This window comes from Auxenochlorella protothecoides, assembly GCF_000733215.1.
Source record: "Auxenochlorella protothecoides strain 0710 unplaced genomic scaffold scaffold60, whole genome shotgun sequence".
Taxonomy (NCBI): Eukaryota; Viridiplantae; Chlorophyta; class Trebouxiophyceae; order Chlorellales; family Chlorellaceae; genus Auxenochlorella; species Auxenochlorella protothecoides.
The window spans coordinates 17,816-32,896 of record NW_011934380.1 but is presented as its reverse complement, the minus strand read 5'-3'; the positions used below and the strand labels follow the sequence as shown (position 1 = coordinate 32,896).

The 15,081-nt window shown below is 62.3% G+C and overlaps 5 protein-coding genes across 5 annotated transcripts in view; 1 reads left to right on the top strand and 4 right to left on the bottom strand.

Annotated features, from left to right (window-relative positions):
• F751_5267 (Triosephosphate isomerase, chloroplastic) overlaps positions 1–4,175 on the bottom strand; it is a gene marked incomplete at both ends in the record, with an annotated part of 16,095 nt that extends 11,920 nt beyond the window's left edge. The window contains 8 exons of the mRNA XM_011402636.1: positions 568–714; positions 925–1,374; positions 1,575–1,884; positions 2,107–2,333; positions 2,499–2,885; positions 3,042–3,127; positions 3,375–3,818; positions 4,037–4,175. Of these exons, the coding sequence (XP_011400938.1) occupies positions 568–714; positions 925–1,374; positions 1,575–1,884; positions 2,107–2,333; positions 2,499–2,885; positions 3,042–3,127; positions 3,375–3,818; positions 4,037–4,175 (2,190 nt within the window). The remainder of the gene's footprint in view (positions 1–567; positions 715–924; positions 1,375–1,574; positions 1,885–2,106; positions 2,334–2,498; positions 2,886–3,041; positions 3,128–3,374; positions 3,819–4,036) is intronic.
• A 1,743-nt stretch (positions 4,176–5,918) lies between these two features.
• F751_5266 (Protein PROTON GRADIENT REGULATION 5, chloroplastic) lies at positions 5,919–6,330 on the bottom strand (the record flags this gene model as incomplete). Its single annotated transcript, XM_011402635.1, has 2 exons — positions 5,919–6,022; positions 6,216–6,330. Coding segments are annotated over 2 exons (219 nt in total), but the record flags the coding sequence as incomplete, so codon positions are not given.
• An 878-nt stretch (positions 6,331–7,208) lies between these two features.
• On the bottom strand, positions 7,209–8,079 carry F751_5265 (Protein-L-isoaspartate O-methyltransferase; the record flags this gene model as incomplete). Its single annotated transcript, XM_011402634.1, has 3 exons — positions 7,209–7,307; positions 7,571–7,740; positions 7,875–8,079. The coding sequence occupies 3 exons, from the start codon at positions 8,077–8,079 to the stop codon at positions 7,209–7,211; spliced, it is 474 nt and encodes a 157-aa protein (XP_011400936.1).
• Positions 8,080–9,941: 1,862 nt separating this feature from the next.
• Positions 9,942–11,585, bottom strand: F751_5264 (hypothetical protein; the record flags this gene model as incomplete). The annotated part of the gene is made up of 5 exons (XM_011402633.1): positions 9,942–9,991; positions 10,264–10,423; positions 10,648–11,008; positions 11,121–11,235; positions 11,423–11,585. 5 exons carry the CDS (start codon positions 11,583–11,585, stop codon positions 9,942–9,944), a joined length of 849 nt encoding a protein of 282 aa, XP_011400935.1.
• Positions 11,586–11,954: 369 nt separating this feature from the next.
• On the top strand, positions 11,955–14,870 carry F751_5263 (Glycerol uptake facilitator protein; the record flags this gene model as incomplete). The annotated part of the gene is made up of 9 exons (XM_011402632.1): positions 11,955–12,041; positions 12,144–12,194; positions 12,315–12,381; positions 12,587–12,659; positions 12,818–13,133; positions 13,275–13,415; positions 13,603–14,019; positions 14,182–14,299; positions 14,608–14,870. The coding sequence occupies 9 exons, from the start codon at positions 11,955–11,957 to the stop codon at positions 14,868–14,870; spliced, it is 1,533 nt and encodes a 510-aa protein (XP_011400934.1).
• Between the last annotated feature and the right edge of the window lie 211 nt (positions 14,871–15,081).

Sequence of the window (15,081 nt, the reverse complement as noted above, 5' to 3'; positions counted from 1 at the left end):
ATGATGGAGGGATTATTGGGGGTGCTGGAGGTAGGGCAGCTCGATTCTGGTGATTTTTGGCGGGGGGGAGTAGATGTAGAGGACCGGGCGGTGCACTGGATGGGCTACACTAGTGACACCCATGTCATGGGGAGGGGAACGAACACTAGGGAAAGGGGGCCAGCACGGACAGAAGATCCCCCATACACAGGCCTCGTTGTAAGGAAGATGACTGCTGCATGCAGGGCTGGTGCCTGGAGCAAGCAGCTTCACCACCACCACCCATGCCGCCGCCTCACAGTCCTCAAACTCCCCAACCTCCTCGAGCACCTCGGCGGCACGGGTCAGCGACCCCGCCCGGCGCGCGGCCTCCGGCGCCTCCATGGCGGGCAGGGCGTCCTCGTACTCGGCGCTGCTACCGTCGTGGTCCAGCATGCTGTGGGGAGGAGGTGGGGAATGCCGGGCGTGCTCTGAACAACTCCCATGGGCCTGCAGGTGCAGAGCACTCCGGGAGTCCTCAAGCGAGCCCTCGCCTACCCCCCCAAACCCCACTCATTCCAGCTTTCTCTCACTCCACCCACTCCAGACTTGCCTGCCGGGAGGGGGCTCAGCCTGTCCGACGTCCTCGTCCAGGTTGTCGGTGCTCTGCGCGCCGCCCATGCCGATCTGGGCGCCGTTGATGGCGCGCCGCAGCAGGGCCCCGATCACCATGCCCATGGTCGTCCTGCCCCCCCCCTGACGAGGTTGTTCGGTTGGGTGGTGGTGTGAGGGAGGTACCCCAGGCCATACTCCCCGCACCAACAGACCTTGGCTTCTCAATCTACCCGCTCAAACCCACCCTCCAGGCAATGTAGGTTACAGCCTGACAGGCCCCACCGTTGGGCCCCCCTCTCCCCTCCCTTCTACCCCCCAGCCCCCCAGCCCCAAAGCTCCACACGCCCTCACCATCTGGCAGGTGTAGATGAGCTGGTCGCCCGGGGCCGCGGCCGCCACGGAGGAGTAGAAGGTGTCGAAGTCGGCGATGAGGGGCGCGGTGCCGTCGGTGAGGGGCACCCTGACCAGGGTCACGCGGTACCCCGCCCCCGCCAGCCCCCGGGCGATCGACCGCGGCGTGGCCACTTCGGCCACGAGCACCAGCTCGTCGCGCAGCGTGCGCCTCGCGCCCGGCCCGCCGCCCTCCTCCTCCCGCGTGACCAGCAGGCGGCCGGCGCGGGCCGCCGCCTCGCTCTCCACGTCGGCGGCCAGCCGCTCCTCCATGCCCTCCAGCCGCTCGCGGCCGATGCCGCGGTACTCCATCAGGTTCTTGAAGGGGCGGGAGGCCTCGCGCAGGACGTAGGGCGCGCCGTTGACGTAGACCACGGGCTCCTCCCGCATCAGCGTCCACACCGCGCGGCACTGTGGCGTGGATTGCTCGTCCATGGATGAGGGGGGCTGGGGTGCCTGGACATGGACCCCGGACCCCAAACTCACATGTGTGCGCCTTGCACCGGACACCGTCCGACCCCTGATCGGCTGCCCTCATGTTCTCCACACTCCTCCTGGATGAACAGTATCTGATCCTCCCCCCGCCTCCCCCCCCCCTATGACCGGCTCACCTGGCCGCCCGCGGACCTGCCCCTGGACCGCGGCCCCGCGCCGACGTGCTCCAGGATGCCGCGCATGCCCTCGCGCGTGGGGATGGCGCCACCCCACACGCCCACCCCCGGCAGCTCCCTCAGGTTGGGCGCACCGGGGACGATGATGGCCAGCCGCTCCGACTGGCAGCCCGGGAAGTGGTCCTGCTTCAGCAGCGTGCGCGGGCCCAGCACGGCGCCGGCCCGCGCCGCGCGGTGCGCCGCGATCTCCCTTTCCTCCTGCGTGGGCGTGGCGGCGGGGGACAGGCCGGCGACGGGGTCGGGGCCCCCGCTCGGCACCGCCACGCGGAGGCGGGGCGAGGCGTCCGCACCAGGGCCCCCCGCCGCGGCGCGGGCGTCCGCCGCGCCCTCCTCCGCCTCGTACTCGGTGGCGTCGGCGGCGGGGCGGCGCCGCGCGCCGCCGCCGCCGCCGTCGTCCAGCGCCAGGGCGGCCAGCGGGTTCATGCGCAGCAGGCGCTCCAGGATGGAGGCCAGCTCGCGCCGCTGCGCCGACCAGCGCGCGTAGCCCGGGTCGTCGCCGGGGTCGTACCCCGGCGCGCCCACGTAGGAGGCAAAGGCGATGAGGCTGTAGTACCGCTCCAGGTACTCCAAGCAGACGGTGAGCAGCGCGCCGCGCCGCGCGTCGTTGCGCTCGTAGGCCATGCGGTCGCGGTAGGCCAGGATGGCGGTGCGCAGGTTCTGCATGCCCGCGCACGCGTCCAGCGCCATGTCCAGCACGGCCTGGAGGTGGGTTTTGGGAGGGGGTTAGTCATGGGGTTGAGTCATCTATTGCATAAGGTAGCTTGGGGAGGAACCAGGGAGGGCCCTGGCCGGCCTGTGACTGGGCGCTGCCATCACCATTCCATCGAAACACCGACTCCCTCCCTCTCCACCCCCCCCATCCACCTTGCTGGCGGCGCCGCCCTCCAGGACGCGCAGGAGCGAGCGCACCGCGCCCCAGTTGCCGGCCTGGAGCTCCGCCTCGCCCACGTCGGGGGAGGCGGCGGGGCTGGCATCCTCGTCAGCGCCGCCCGGCGCGGCCGCAAACCAGTCGGGGAAGGGGGCGCCCAGCGCCTGCTGCGGCGGCCCGTCCCAGAAGGACCGGGGGATGGAGGGCCTGGCGCCTGGCTCGACCTTCGCCCCGGCCCCAGACGTCCTTTCCTCGCCCGCCCGGGCGGCAAGACCCGCACGCAGGGCCAGCAGCGTCCCGATCACCATGCCCGTGGTGGTCCTCCCCCGCCCCATCTGGCAGTTGAACACCAGCGCAGCGCCCTTGGGTGGCTTCCAGCACCTCTATATGTTTTTTTTGGAGGGGGGGGGTTGACGGATGAGCATGCCTCTGGCGCTCAAACGGGTCCATGCCGCCTATGGAACACCCCCCAACTGCCCAGATGCGCTGTCAGATCCCCTCAGTACACCTCTTGCGCCCCCTCCACTCCCAGGCATCACCTTGATCAGGGCGTCAAAATCCCGGCCCTTGGGCGCCTTTTCATCCGTTACGGGGACCCTCAGGTAGTCGATGTCGTACCCGTCCTCTGTTTGGGGCGGAGGCAATCACGTGTCGCTGGAGATACTGTCCGGTACACGTCCGCCGAGCACCCCTCCTCATACGCACAGAGTCGGCGCTCCATGCACCGCGCCGGGCATCCCCCTGTGCGCCATGGGTTGTTGCATCACAGCGCCACACTCCCTGCGAACCCCGCATGCCCCCTACATAATCCTCCCCCCTCACACCCACAGAACAATGTATCGATTCCAGCTTTCCCCATCCGCCCCACCCACCGATGAGTTCGCGGTACACCTCCGCGGGGGTCTGCACGTCGGCCTCGCTGACGGGCTGCCAGGCCTGCACCACCTGGAACTGGTCGTCCTCCTCGGCCACCAGGATCTGGGCCCCGTACCGCGCCGACTCCTGCAGCACGTCCAGCTTCAGCCTGGCTTCCATGGCCTCCACGCGCTCGCGGTCAATCCCCGTGTACTCCAGGTTGGCAAAGGGCTTGTCGGCCTCGCGGACGACAAAGGGCGCGCCGTTGACATACAGCACCGGCTCCTCGCGCATGCTGTGCCAGAGCACGCGGCGCCTGCCCTTGGCCGCGCCCAGCAGGTCCAGCACCCGGCGCAGGCCCTGCACGGTGGGGATGGCCACGCCATACACGGGGAGCCCCGGGACCTGCCGGAAGTTGGGCGCGCCGTCCACCAGCGGCCGCAGCTTCATGTTCTGGCAGCCTGGGGTGGTGCAGAGGAGGGGGGGGAAGACACGGGGGGAAGATCAGGTGCGAAAGGGGGTGAGGGCAGGAGACCAGGCTGTGAGTTTTGAATGGACCTCATAAACTCGAGGCAACACAGCTGCCCGTCCCAACACCCCAGCCCGCCGAGGCACCCCTCATCACGCGGTGCGCCCTCGGCCCCACCCCCCAGCACCCCAACCTAGGCCTGCTACCCACCGGGGAAGTGGTCTCCCTTGAGGATGGTGTGGCGCAGGAGCACGTCCCCCGACCGGCGGGCCACGACCTCCTCGGCGGAGAGGACATCGGACTGGTCCGCATGGGGGGACCGGGGGGTACTGGGGGCCGGTGACAGCATCACCTGGGAGAAAAGGGGGATGTGAGGGGCCGATGACACAGCACTCAATTACTCTTCTCCAAGCAGCGGGGTAATGGGTCCTAGTGCGGGTATTGGCCACATTCCTCTCCGGCTCAGTGCCGTGGAGTGATCATCAGTAGGGCGTAGTAAGCAAACAACATGTGTCTGGAGGAGAGGATAGCGCGCTCACGCCTCCTAACAGTCTGCCACCCATTTAAAGAAGCAAAATTATCAATCACTCGTCACCTTGTCCTCGGTGGAGACCTCCATGCCCTCCTCCTCCCCGAGGCCAGCCACGCTCGGGAGTGTACTCAACTCGTGGCCGCACCTGTAGCTTCACTGGGGGAGCATAAAACCCTTGATGTAGAGATCCGTAACTTCAATAAGCAACATGCCATGTGCATAAGCCTGGTGCGAGGGGCTGGGACCTGGAGCACCTGTCGGGGTTGTTTCGGGGATGGACATCGCGCGCGCCCACATCCCGGTGGAGGGACACCCTGATGCAGGGTGGATGCTCTACGGCAGCAAAACACAGGAGACAGAAGTCTTGCAGCGCCTTATCCACGCGCGTTCTACGAGATTACTGAACTGCTCGCCTTGTGCACCTCATCGAAGGAGCTGGCAGCGCCATGGATGTCGAGGTACCCAAGGACGTCGAGGCACAGCTCAGTCGCTTGGAGGTGCGCAAAAGATTTTTGCGATACGTTTGCACCATCTTATATAAGATGAATGACGTATATATGTCCACCGCAGGCGTCATTGGATCAGCTGAGCACCGGGATGGAGGGACTGGGCTCCCTCTCCCTCAAGGACATCGCCGGCTCCGCCCTTGCCTCCCGCGACCAGGCCCAAGCCCTCCTGGCGCTAGCCATGGGGGCGAACACCCTGCTTCGTAGCCATTCACAGCTGCATGGGAGGGACCCGGACTCACACGTTCAGCTATATAAAGAGCAGGCACGTCGGGGTTACAGGACAGGGTGATGGGACCACTCCCTGCTCCCAGGCTATAGTGAATGGTGCAGTAAAAGATTCTGCAAGTTTAGCAGTGCTGCACACTGCTTCCCTACCATTGTTCACACTCAGCTTTGGGCCCTGGTGCGGTCCTCCCTGACATCGTGGGTCCATCGGTCCAACATCTGCTCAGACCCATTAATCCACCAGGCACGATTGGACCAGTATGTGGAGAAAGTGAGGAAAGCGGTGCGGACACATGAGCTGGCAACCTCCAGGCGAACCTTGGAGATGGATGTAGCCGCAGTGAACCGATTCATATCACATGCCGTGTCCGACAAGGACGTCAAATGGAAGCTGCAGCAGCCTCCGAGCGAGAAATGGCAGCCGGGCACAGATGATACACCTGCCTCTGCCATACCGATGGACAAGCAGACATTCCTACAAGAAACCTTGAGCAGCATTGCCCAAGAGTGATTGCTCCCCGCCAAGACCAGCCTGGGATACAAAAAGCCCTTGCATGTCAGTGCAGAACGGCTTTGCCCCACAGCCCTAAACTGGCCCCTGCACCCATCTGATGCAATACCTCATGTGTTGATGGTGCCTCCCGTTGGTAAAGGATTTACAAGCTTGAGACACTGCTCTGGATGTATACTGAAACATTGATGATCGAAAAGCAGTACCACGATGGGGTCAGCCCTGGCTTTGACCGCTGGCCATGCTCTGACACTCAGAAACACGGGAGCTCGCACACATCTGGCCGTGCTGGAGTCCCCACGCCATGCTCCCAAATTAAGCCAGGAAACCAAGCTTCTCTCCGTTTTTCTTTGCTAGGCGGATCAGGCCTTGACTTTGAGAATTGCTCACTCCAATCTTTTGACAGAAACCCTTGATGACTGTGAAAATGGGGAATGTTGGGAAGGCACGGATGAGTCAGTGCTTGGCGGGCCATCTCACAATGCCCTTTATGTAAGGCCTGCCCAAGTGGACAGCGCTGGGCTTGATGCACTAGGCAAGGAGGCAAGCCGGCACACCTGCTCCCAGCACATCATGCACAATCCAACCCAAATGCTTCCCAGGTCACCCTACCTTGCGAATGGAGAGAGATGGCCTTGCCACGGAGCTGGTTAAATTTTTTGGTTCCCAGCCTGTCTCTGACGATGCGCACTATGGGGGCAAAGGGCCCGGTCGTGGCTTTGTTCCCGGCAACGACGGAGAGAGGTGTCCTCCCTGCGGAACCGTGAACGTTGATAGCCAATGTCAATAGCTACTCAAGATACGCTCATGCGCGCCGGAATGCGCCAGTTACGATGCAGAGGGTGCCCTGCAGCAAGCACTGGACCCCAGTTAAAACATCGCGCCCCGCACGCAAGGGGCATGCCTGCGTGTGTTGGTCGAGCCGGCCCATGCTGGGATGCCCAGGGGGCGGCGAAGGTAGATGCTGTGGAGGTCAGGGAGCAGTACTGTTTTGTCCTGGAGGTTGTCCTGATGGAGCCGTTGAATCGTTGGTTGCTTGGGCTGCACCCAACGCTGCACCTCGAGCACGCAAGAGTCTGCATGGGAATCTGGTCACGCTACGTCTCCAACTTATAACTCTGCATGCGCAATTATGCAATAAAACAAAGCCTACGCGAAGTCAGTAACTTTGGAAACTTCCAGGGCTCGCGACCCACCCGGCTAGCCCCCTCGCCCCTCGCGCTTTATCTCGAGGATCCTCCGGCGCGCCGGGATCATCCAGGCCTCTGGGAGTGCATTCTGCCCGGCTCTGATTTCTTCATATCACGACAACCATACATTCACACCCTCGATGACAATATGACGCAAGGGGACAGGGTTCAACCTTCAGCATGATACACCCTGCTTTGCCTGGGGTCAAGGGGAAAGTAATTCTGTCAGGGAGTGGCCCCATCTGTGCACAAAATATACATGAAAGGACATGATGCCTTCGCTGTCAAAGTCAACTTCAAAACCTCTGCGTATGAAAACACTTCTACGTCCGCCAAGATTGCCAATGTTGCAACCTGCTGGCACAAGGAACCGCGCTCCTGAGAACAGACCTTGCCGCCAGGACCACAACAGGGCTCAAGCCTCATTCCGGTGTACTAGCGGCACATACTGCACACTGAACAGGCCCTTTGTCTTGACGTGGCCTGTATAATCCTTGTCGACCACAGTGAGCACCTGGGTAGACAGGGTATGTGGCGAATGGGGGGTAGGGATTTTGTCACTTGCTACTCCCGTCAGGCGGGCACTGCAGCTACCACCCCCGAACCCTGCCCAGCATCCTCCTGGTGTGGATCTGCCAGAGTACTTCAACCCCTCTACCCGGTGGGTTCAGACTTTTGAGGACTCGTGCTATCCAAGGTGGCCATCAATCCTATACAGTCCTGCTCTATTCCACTGCTTACTCCCAGCATTGACGACCAACCCCCATCACCACCCACCTGCTCCTGCCCATCAAGGCCCACCGGCAACACCAGTCTGCCACCTGGTGCCAGCTGGCGCACCAGGGCCTGTGGCACCGTGGCGGCTGCCGCCCCCACATGGATTGCGTCGTATGGGGCAGACTCGGGCCAGCCCTGCCACCCATCCCCCACCCTGAGCTGCAGGATGCCTGTGGGCGCCACAGGGAGTGGCAGTGACCAGCAACACACCCTGCAGGTCTTCCCTGCCTCCGCCAGACACACCAGGACTTGCAAGCATGCCTGCACGTGCCCATCCAGTCATCGTGGCGCTCCCGAGACGCACCTGCATCCAGCAAAGGCCGCGAGGTGGGGTCCCGCTCCGCACTCTGGAGGGCAGCCTCCACCAGGGTGGGAATGTACTCCACGCCGATGACGAGGCCAGGGGCCTTTGAACCTCTGTCCTGTACCAGGGTGGCCATGACAGCCGCCAGGTATCCGCTCCCTGAGCCGACATCCAGCACCTGCCCGGGGGAAATGGTGTAAAACATCGTCATGGAAAACAAGGCTACATCATTGGAGATTCCATCTCAAACATGGCAGGATCTCCCACGGATGGCTTTTGGAGAACAGCAGCTGGGAGGGTGGTCGCTCCTTATGAGCACCGACCTTGGCACCTGGAGTCAGCCAAGGGCTCAGAGCTTCCAAACAATATGCATGCATGTGAGGTGCCGAGATGGTTGCGCCGTGACCGATGGGGGACGGTGCATCCATGTATGCCATCTGTGAGTGTCCAGTAATGGCCAAAAGGTGTCAGTGACGCCATCGAGCACATGTTTCGGCGGCGGGCGATCCGACACCGAGGACTTGCCTGCGGGATGCTGGCGAAATTGCCGCGATCGACCGCCATCATGCCCCGTTCCACCTTCTCGCTCTGAATAACGCCTCGCCCTGTGGTTCAATGTTGATAATGTGCTTTGGGAAGCCTGCAAAATGATAGCCCCCAGTCTCGGCATGGCACCACTTACGCCGCAACTCCTCGACGAGGGCCGTGTTGTCGGCACATACAGTCCGCTCCCGCATGGTATGTTGTCCAGCCCCTCGGGCGTGTCCCAAGACACAAGGGTGTGTCGATGTGAGGATGACGGATGCCAGGGCCAGACCTGCCCGTCTGCAGAATGATGAACGGTGGAGGGTAATGGGGCTTCCCATGTCATGTACGTCGGTCACTGCGAGGAAACATGCACAAGATAATCCAGGGGCAGAAACTGGCCTGGTGTGGCATTCTCAAGCAGACATTCTCATCGGCCATATCTGTCAATTATCTGCAGATGTTATTCGAGGATCTTACGATCGAAGGGGTCGCGCAGGGAGGTGTAACACTTGGACCTACATGGCGGGAGCTGGCGGTGTACGTAAACAGCTGTGCAACCGGCGCAAGCCCGGTAGCGACATATCTTCGACTCGCTCGAAGCATATGTTGCATTAGCTTTGCGATGTGCCATTTGCTCAACCCCTTGTGTGAGTTCTAGAAGAGGCTCTGTGAATCAACATGATAATCAATAACTCCACCATTCCAATCATCAAGTCCCACTCGTCCTGACGAGCGACGACGTAGTTTCTCAGAGTTTCGGTCAGGACTCAAAGATGGAGTCCCGGATCAGCCAGGCTGACAGGATTTGACCTGGAGGTTTAGTAATGCTATAGGAGGGTTAGGGGGAATTGCACGAATTTGGGAAGGGATGCATTGCCTGAAATGGAAAGGGGCACCCTCAGTGCCACTAAAGCTTCACCTTGACCAGATGTAGAGTTCAAAGCACTGCATTACATTATCACTGGTTGGTGCAGCAAGCTGCGGAAGGCTGTTGTATAATCTTTGAGGTGCACTCTCTTCGCAGGTCCCAACCCATGCCACCCTGCACGCCCACCAGTACGTGCGGGTCCGCAACGGTGAGGAGAAGCTGGTGGACGTGTGGGACACCAAGCGGTGCGGCAACAAGGCCTGCAAGGTCAACGTTGTCAACCGCGACGTGAACGGAGCGGCCAACATCCTGATGTTGACCAAGTGCTTTTTTGCTGGTGCACTTCGTCCCACTGCATTTGGTGGCCCCCCTGCTTCCCCTTCTCCCGCCCTCCCACCCCCTCTGGTTCGCCGATCGAGGCAACCAACTGCGCCAGTCAGATCCCGCTTGCGGGAAGCAGCTGTGCAACCGGCGCAAGCCCGGTAGCGACATATCTTCGACTCGCTCGAAGCATATGTTGCATTAGCTTTGCGATGTGCCATTTGCTCAACCCCTTGTGTGAGTTCTAGAAGAGGCTCTGTGAATCAACATGATAATCAATAACTCCACCATTCCAATCATCAAGTCCCACTCGTCCTGACGAGCGACGACGTAGTTTCTCAGAGTTTCGGTCAGGACTCAAAGATGGAGTCCCGGATCAGCCAGGCTGACAGGATTTGACCTGGAGGTTTAGTAATGCTATAGGAGGGTTAGGGGGAATTGCACGAATTTGGGAAGGGATGCATTGCCTGAAATGGAAAGGGGCACCCTCAGTGCCACTAAAGCTTCACCTTGACCAGATGTAGAGTTCAAAGCACTGCATTACATTATCACTGGTTGGTGCAGCAAGCTGCGGAAGGCTGTTGTATAATCTTTGAGGTGCACTCTCTTCGCAGGTCCCAACCCATGATCAAGTCCAACTTCCCCCTCACATCTTGGAGGGGGACTGCCCACCAGCCTTTCTCAAGACAATCATCCTCGCAGTGAGGGTGTGGACCAGCGGCTCGGCATCTGCTTCCGGACATGTGGCCAGAAATTTCCTGCGCAGCTCCTCCATGAAGGCGGGACCACGAAGAATGGCCAGAGCCCTCCAGGGGCCTGCCGTGCTCAGGATCTGGTGAAGACGACGGGTTGGAGAGGAGGATGAGGGTCATCAATTGGGACAATGGAGGATGTGTGTAGAGCAGAATCTGTAGGGACCGCCGTAGATTCTGTCCATCCCAGATTCTCAGGGCTCAAATGCCCTGGCCTGGCAGGACGTCTCTGATTCTCTGCTGGGTACCAATGAAGGCTTCAACCAGACACAGGGACCTCTTGCACCCTGCTCCATGGCCTCACATCAAAGAAGGCCCCTGCACTGGGCCACTCCATGCTAAAGTCCAGTCCCTTGTCGGCTACGAGCTCCACTCCGGGCTCTTTCAGGGCTTCACCGGGGATGCCGACCTCCCAGTCAGCCGGCCTGTCGGCGGGTGGTGTCAGGGAGATGAGTGTGCGCCACGGTCCCTCCTGCTCCGCGATTTCGGGCCAGTAGGTGACTGCCAGGGTGCCGCCTGGTGCCAGGCTGGCAGCCCAGGACCTGAGGGTCTCTGCAGGTCCTGGGATGATCTGCAGACCGAAGCAGGAGTATATGCCGGTGATGGGACGGGAGCCGGAGAGTTGTGTCAGCGACTTGGCATCCCCTGCCATGGCAGTGACCCGCCTGTGGAATGCGAGGGAGGGGGGTGTCGGGAGGACAGAGGGGGAGTGTTCCCATCACGTTCGTTTGCAGGCTGACTGCAGGCCCTTGGCATGCTCTATCTGTCAACCCATACCTGAGGTTTTGATGCTGGATGACTCGCCTTGCAATGGCAACCATGCCTTCAGCAAGATCGACGCCGAGGATGTCATGGTTGGGCAGCAGGTCTGCAAGCAGAGGCAGCTCTTGACCTGCATGTGCATTGCAGCTCGGAGTGGAGTTGCAAGCAGCTTCCACGATGAGTTGTGCTTCATGTGGTACCTCCTGGTCACGCCAGGGGTGATCATAAGAGCTGGGGACACCGCTACCAGGCTTGCACCGTGTCTCACATACGAATCTGAGCAGGGCAGACTCTGCTCTTGCCTTGCCCTGCCCCACCTGGTCCGCAAGCCGGCACCACGACCAAGCCTTCCGGAATGCGGGTCGACCCAAAGGCATCCAGAGTGGCAAGTGTCCATGGCACGAAGCGGGGCACCATGTGCTCCTGGTACGCTGCTGCAGCCTCGCTCCAGGACCGCTGGAGCAACTGGGCCCGCGACATCGGTGTGCTCGGAGGCAGCAGGTCCCACGATGTAAGCGAGAGGCGTATTATCACAAACAGCGATATCTTAGTACCACGTATGCCAATCAGGACATGGCTCGACAAGTGAGCTCTCAAGCGTTGTCGGAGTTTTTCTAGCTCGCCAGGAGCGCGCGCAGCATTGGTTTTGACCCCCCTGCTAGGGAACCATTACACCCCGCACATCCACACAAACCAGAATCACATGCTCATGTTGGAAATAACCCTGCATTATTTCAGTAGAAGGCTCTGTCAAACAACTAACAGGTGATCTCGGATTGGCCTAGGTGATCACCAGTTCACTGGCCCCCTGCGCGACTGTGAGTCGGTCGCTTTGTACGTCGCTGCACCATGGCGACTTTGGTGGTCGTTCCAGCTATAGCTCCATATAGCCTGGCCGCAAAATGCGGGAGCGAGATCATCGCAACCTGCATCACGGTGAGGTGACGGCCAGGGCAGCGCCGTTGTGCGCGAGCAGGATGCGTGTACTGGCCATGAACAGCCCCAGCACAGCTCACGCCTCGTCTACCCCATTTACAGATCTATATCGGAGAGAGTATCCTTGCAAATGAATTGTTGGCCAAGACCAAGGTGACTTGGGTGGTGGGGCGGGCATGGCCCCTCGTCGAGGGTTTCAATGCGGCTCTGAAAGGGGCGAGCGCGCCTTGGGGTAGACGCCGCTGCAACACCGCCCCCGCTGCATCCTCGCAGGGCAATCGGATGGGCTGGGGTTTTGTGGCCTTTGGATTTGGCATGTCGTTTGGCATCGCCATCACACGTGAGGCTGAGCATCTGGCAGAGCTGTTTTGAGGACTGGCTTGTTGCTTCTTGACATGGGTGGTTGTGGTGGCAGCGGTTGGAGTCCATGCTCCCCCTCAGGTTGTCCAGGCCCCTGCGCTGGTTCCATGCCCCCAGCACAGCACCACTCTTCTCAGCGGTGCGTTCGTAGCCCCTCACACCGACACGCAACCCTGTCACCGCAGTGTTCAACTACATCTCTGCCCACCTCAACCCGGCCAGCTGCCTGGCGCTGTGGATCATCGGCAAGATCAATGGGTGGGTGATGAGGATTGAGGGAGACATGGGCCAGCAAACCGTCCGATCACGCCATCACCTTCCTGCATCCTTGTGTGCAGGCTTGCCGCCCCAAGCTCCCTCTCCTCCTTGCGTGCACGACCATTCCCCTTTCCTTCCCCTTGCAAACCACTCGCCAGGCTGGAGTTCCTGGCCCTCTCCGCTAGCGAGTTCCTGGGCGCCTTCCTGGGGGCCTGCCTGGTCTGGCTGCACTTCCTGCCCCACTTCAAGACCATCCCCGAGCCCCCCTCCAAGGCCGTGGATGACCTGCTGCTGCGCAGCCGCGACGCGATGTCGGCTGAGGCCCTGTCCATCGCCTCGTACAACACGCGCGGGCAAGACAAGGCGCGGCGCGAGGGCCCGCGCAAGGGCATCGGCAGCGTGCTGGACGACATGCGCTACTTCCTCAGCGCCGACAGCGCGCACCCCGAGGACCATGACGAGCTGCTGAAAGTGGTGAGCCGGATGGGTGTGCGGTGTTTACTTCCGTCGCCCTCGTGCGCTGTGACACCAGATCGCCGGCCCCTGCTCCCAACCCTGCGCGCCGCTCTGTGCTTCAGCATCCCGCACACACCCCTTCCCCCTTTCCTGCTCCAGGCTTTTGGCGGGCCGGCCACGCTGTACACCGTGTCGCCGGAGCCCGTGGACGACAAATCCGACGGGCGGCGCGCGGCGTTGCGCCGCCGCTCCGTCCAGGTCGCCGACGTCCACCGCCGCATCAAGGACATGGACCTGGAGGTGGGTTCATCCTGTGGGCCCCCCAAAGGGAGGGGGCGGTTTCGTACCGAGTACCTGCTCGCTGCCTACTCCCCCCGTCGCCGAGGCCAGTCAGTCCGGTCTTGGACCCCTCTGCACCCCAGCAGCTCGCCATTCCTGGTCGCCAATCTCACCCCACCCCCGCCCCTCTGCATTCCCCTCCGCACAGAACTTCCAGGCACTGCTGCGCGTGCCCAACGTGGGCGCGGGACAGCCGCTGCCGCCCTCCCAGTACGCCAGCGAGGTGGCGCTGGAGGTGGACCGCGCCTCGGTCAAGCGCTCGCGCAGCGTCTCGGCGCTGGAGCGGGAGGACGAGAAGCTGGGCGGGGGCACGCCTGTGGACGGCGCGCTGACGCCCGAGCCGGGGAAGGCGTACCGCGCCCCCGCCAGGCCGGGGGCGGGCAGGGTCGAGCCCGAGGCCAGCAAGCCCCGCACGGCGCGCGGCGCGGAGGCCGAGGCGGGGCCCACCGAGCGGCTGATGGAGGCGAGGCGGGCGCGTGGCGATGCCCTGTTCAAGGCTGCCATCGTGGCCGACCAGAACGCCAAGCTGTCCATCTTCGCCACCCGGCCCGCCATCCTCTCGCCGGTGGGTGGGTGGGGGTGCTGTCGTGGATCTGGCGCGCGATGGGCCGTCGCTGTGTGTGTACAGGTCTCCTGCGAGCCCTGGGTGTGCCCAGCCGGTAACGCAGGCGACAAGACAGCAATGCCCCACAGCCCACAACCCGCGCCGCGCCGGCCACCCGCGCAGGCATTCAACGCATTGTGCGAGGTCATGTGCACGGCCACGCTCATCCTCCTGTACCTGCTGCTAGTGGAGCGAGGCAACATGCTGTATGAGCCCGTGCGCTCCCTCTTCCTCACCACAGGTGAGGGTGAGGTGGGGGGGGGGGGGGGGGTTCTGTGTGGTGGGGTGTTAGGGCGCCTCGTCTCGCCATCGACAGGCGCATGGCCTCCTGACGGTCTGTGGGTGGTGTGAAGTGGTGGGTCGGCGTAGGGAGGTGCACCAGCCTGCGCGCCTGCGCTGTGCCCCCGGCCGGCCTCTTCAGAGTGACCCGAGGGCCAGGCATGCGCATCGTTCGGCTGCGGTACGTCAGGACACCCCTGCTGAGGGACGCCAGGCCCCGCTGTTTCCAGCCCTCCCCATCGCTCCCTGCCCCCACTGCCTGTCAAACAGTGGGAATGTGGGCCGGCTTCCTCATCTTTGTGCTCATCCTGGGACTGGGAGGCCCCACCGGCATCGCCGCCAACCCCGCCCGCGACTTTGGACCCCGCGTCGCCCACTGGATCCTGCCCATCCCGGGCAAGGGCCCCAGCGAGTTCTACTACGGCTGGATCCCGCTGGTGGCCTGCTTCGCGGGGGGCGCGGTGGCGGGGGCGCTCTTCAAGGCCATCGAGCACCTGAACCACTCCAATGTGCCTGCCGGCCTGGCCCTCTAGCAGGGCCGTGGGCGCCGATGGGACCAGGAGCGGTGTGTGTACATTGTTCCGCCCCTTTAACCATGCATTGTCTCCCTCCTCTGGCCAGGCCAGCCTGGCTTGCTTCCTTGCCACAGTTGGCTGCTGCCTGAGCAGCTCCAAGTCTCCCACATAGAAACCAGAAACACTGACTCCGTGCATGTAAAGCCTTTTGCCACTCCGAGATTGCCCA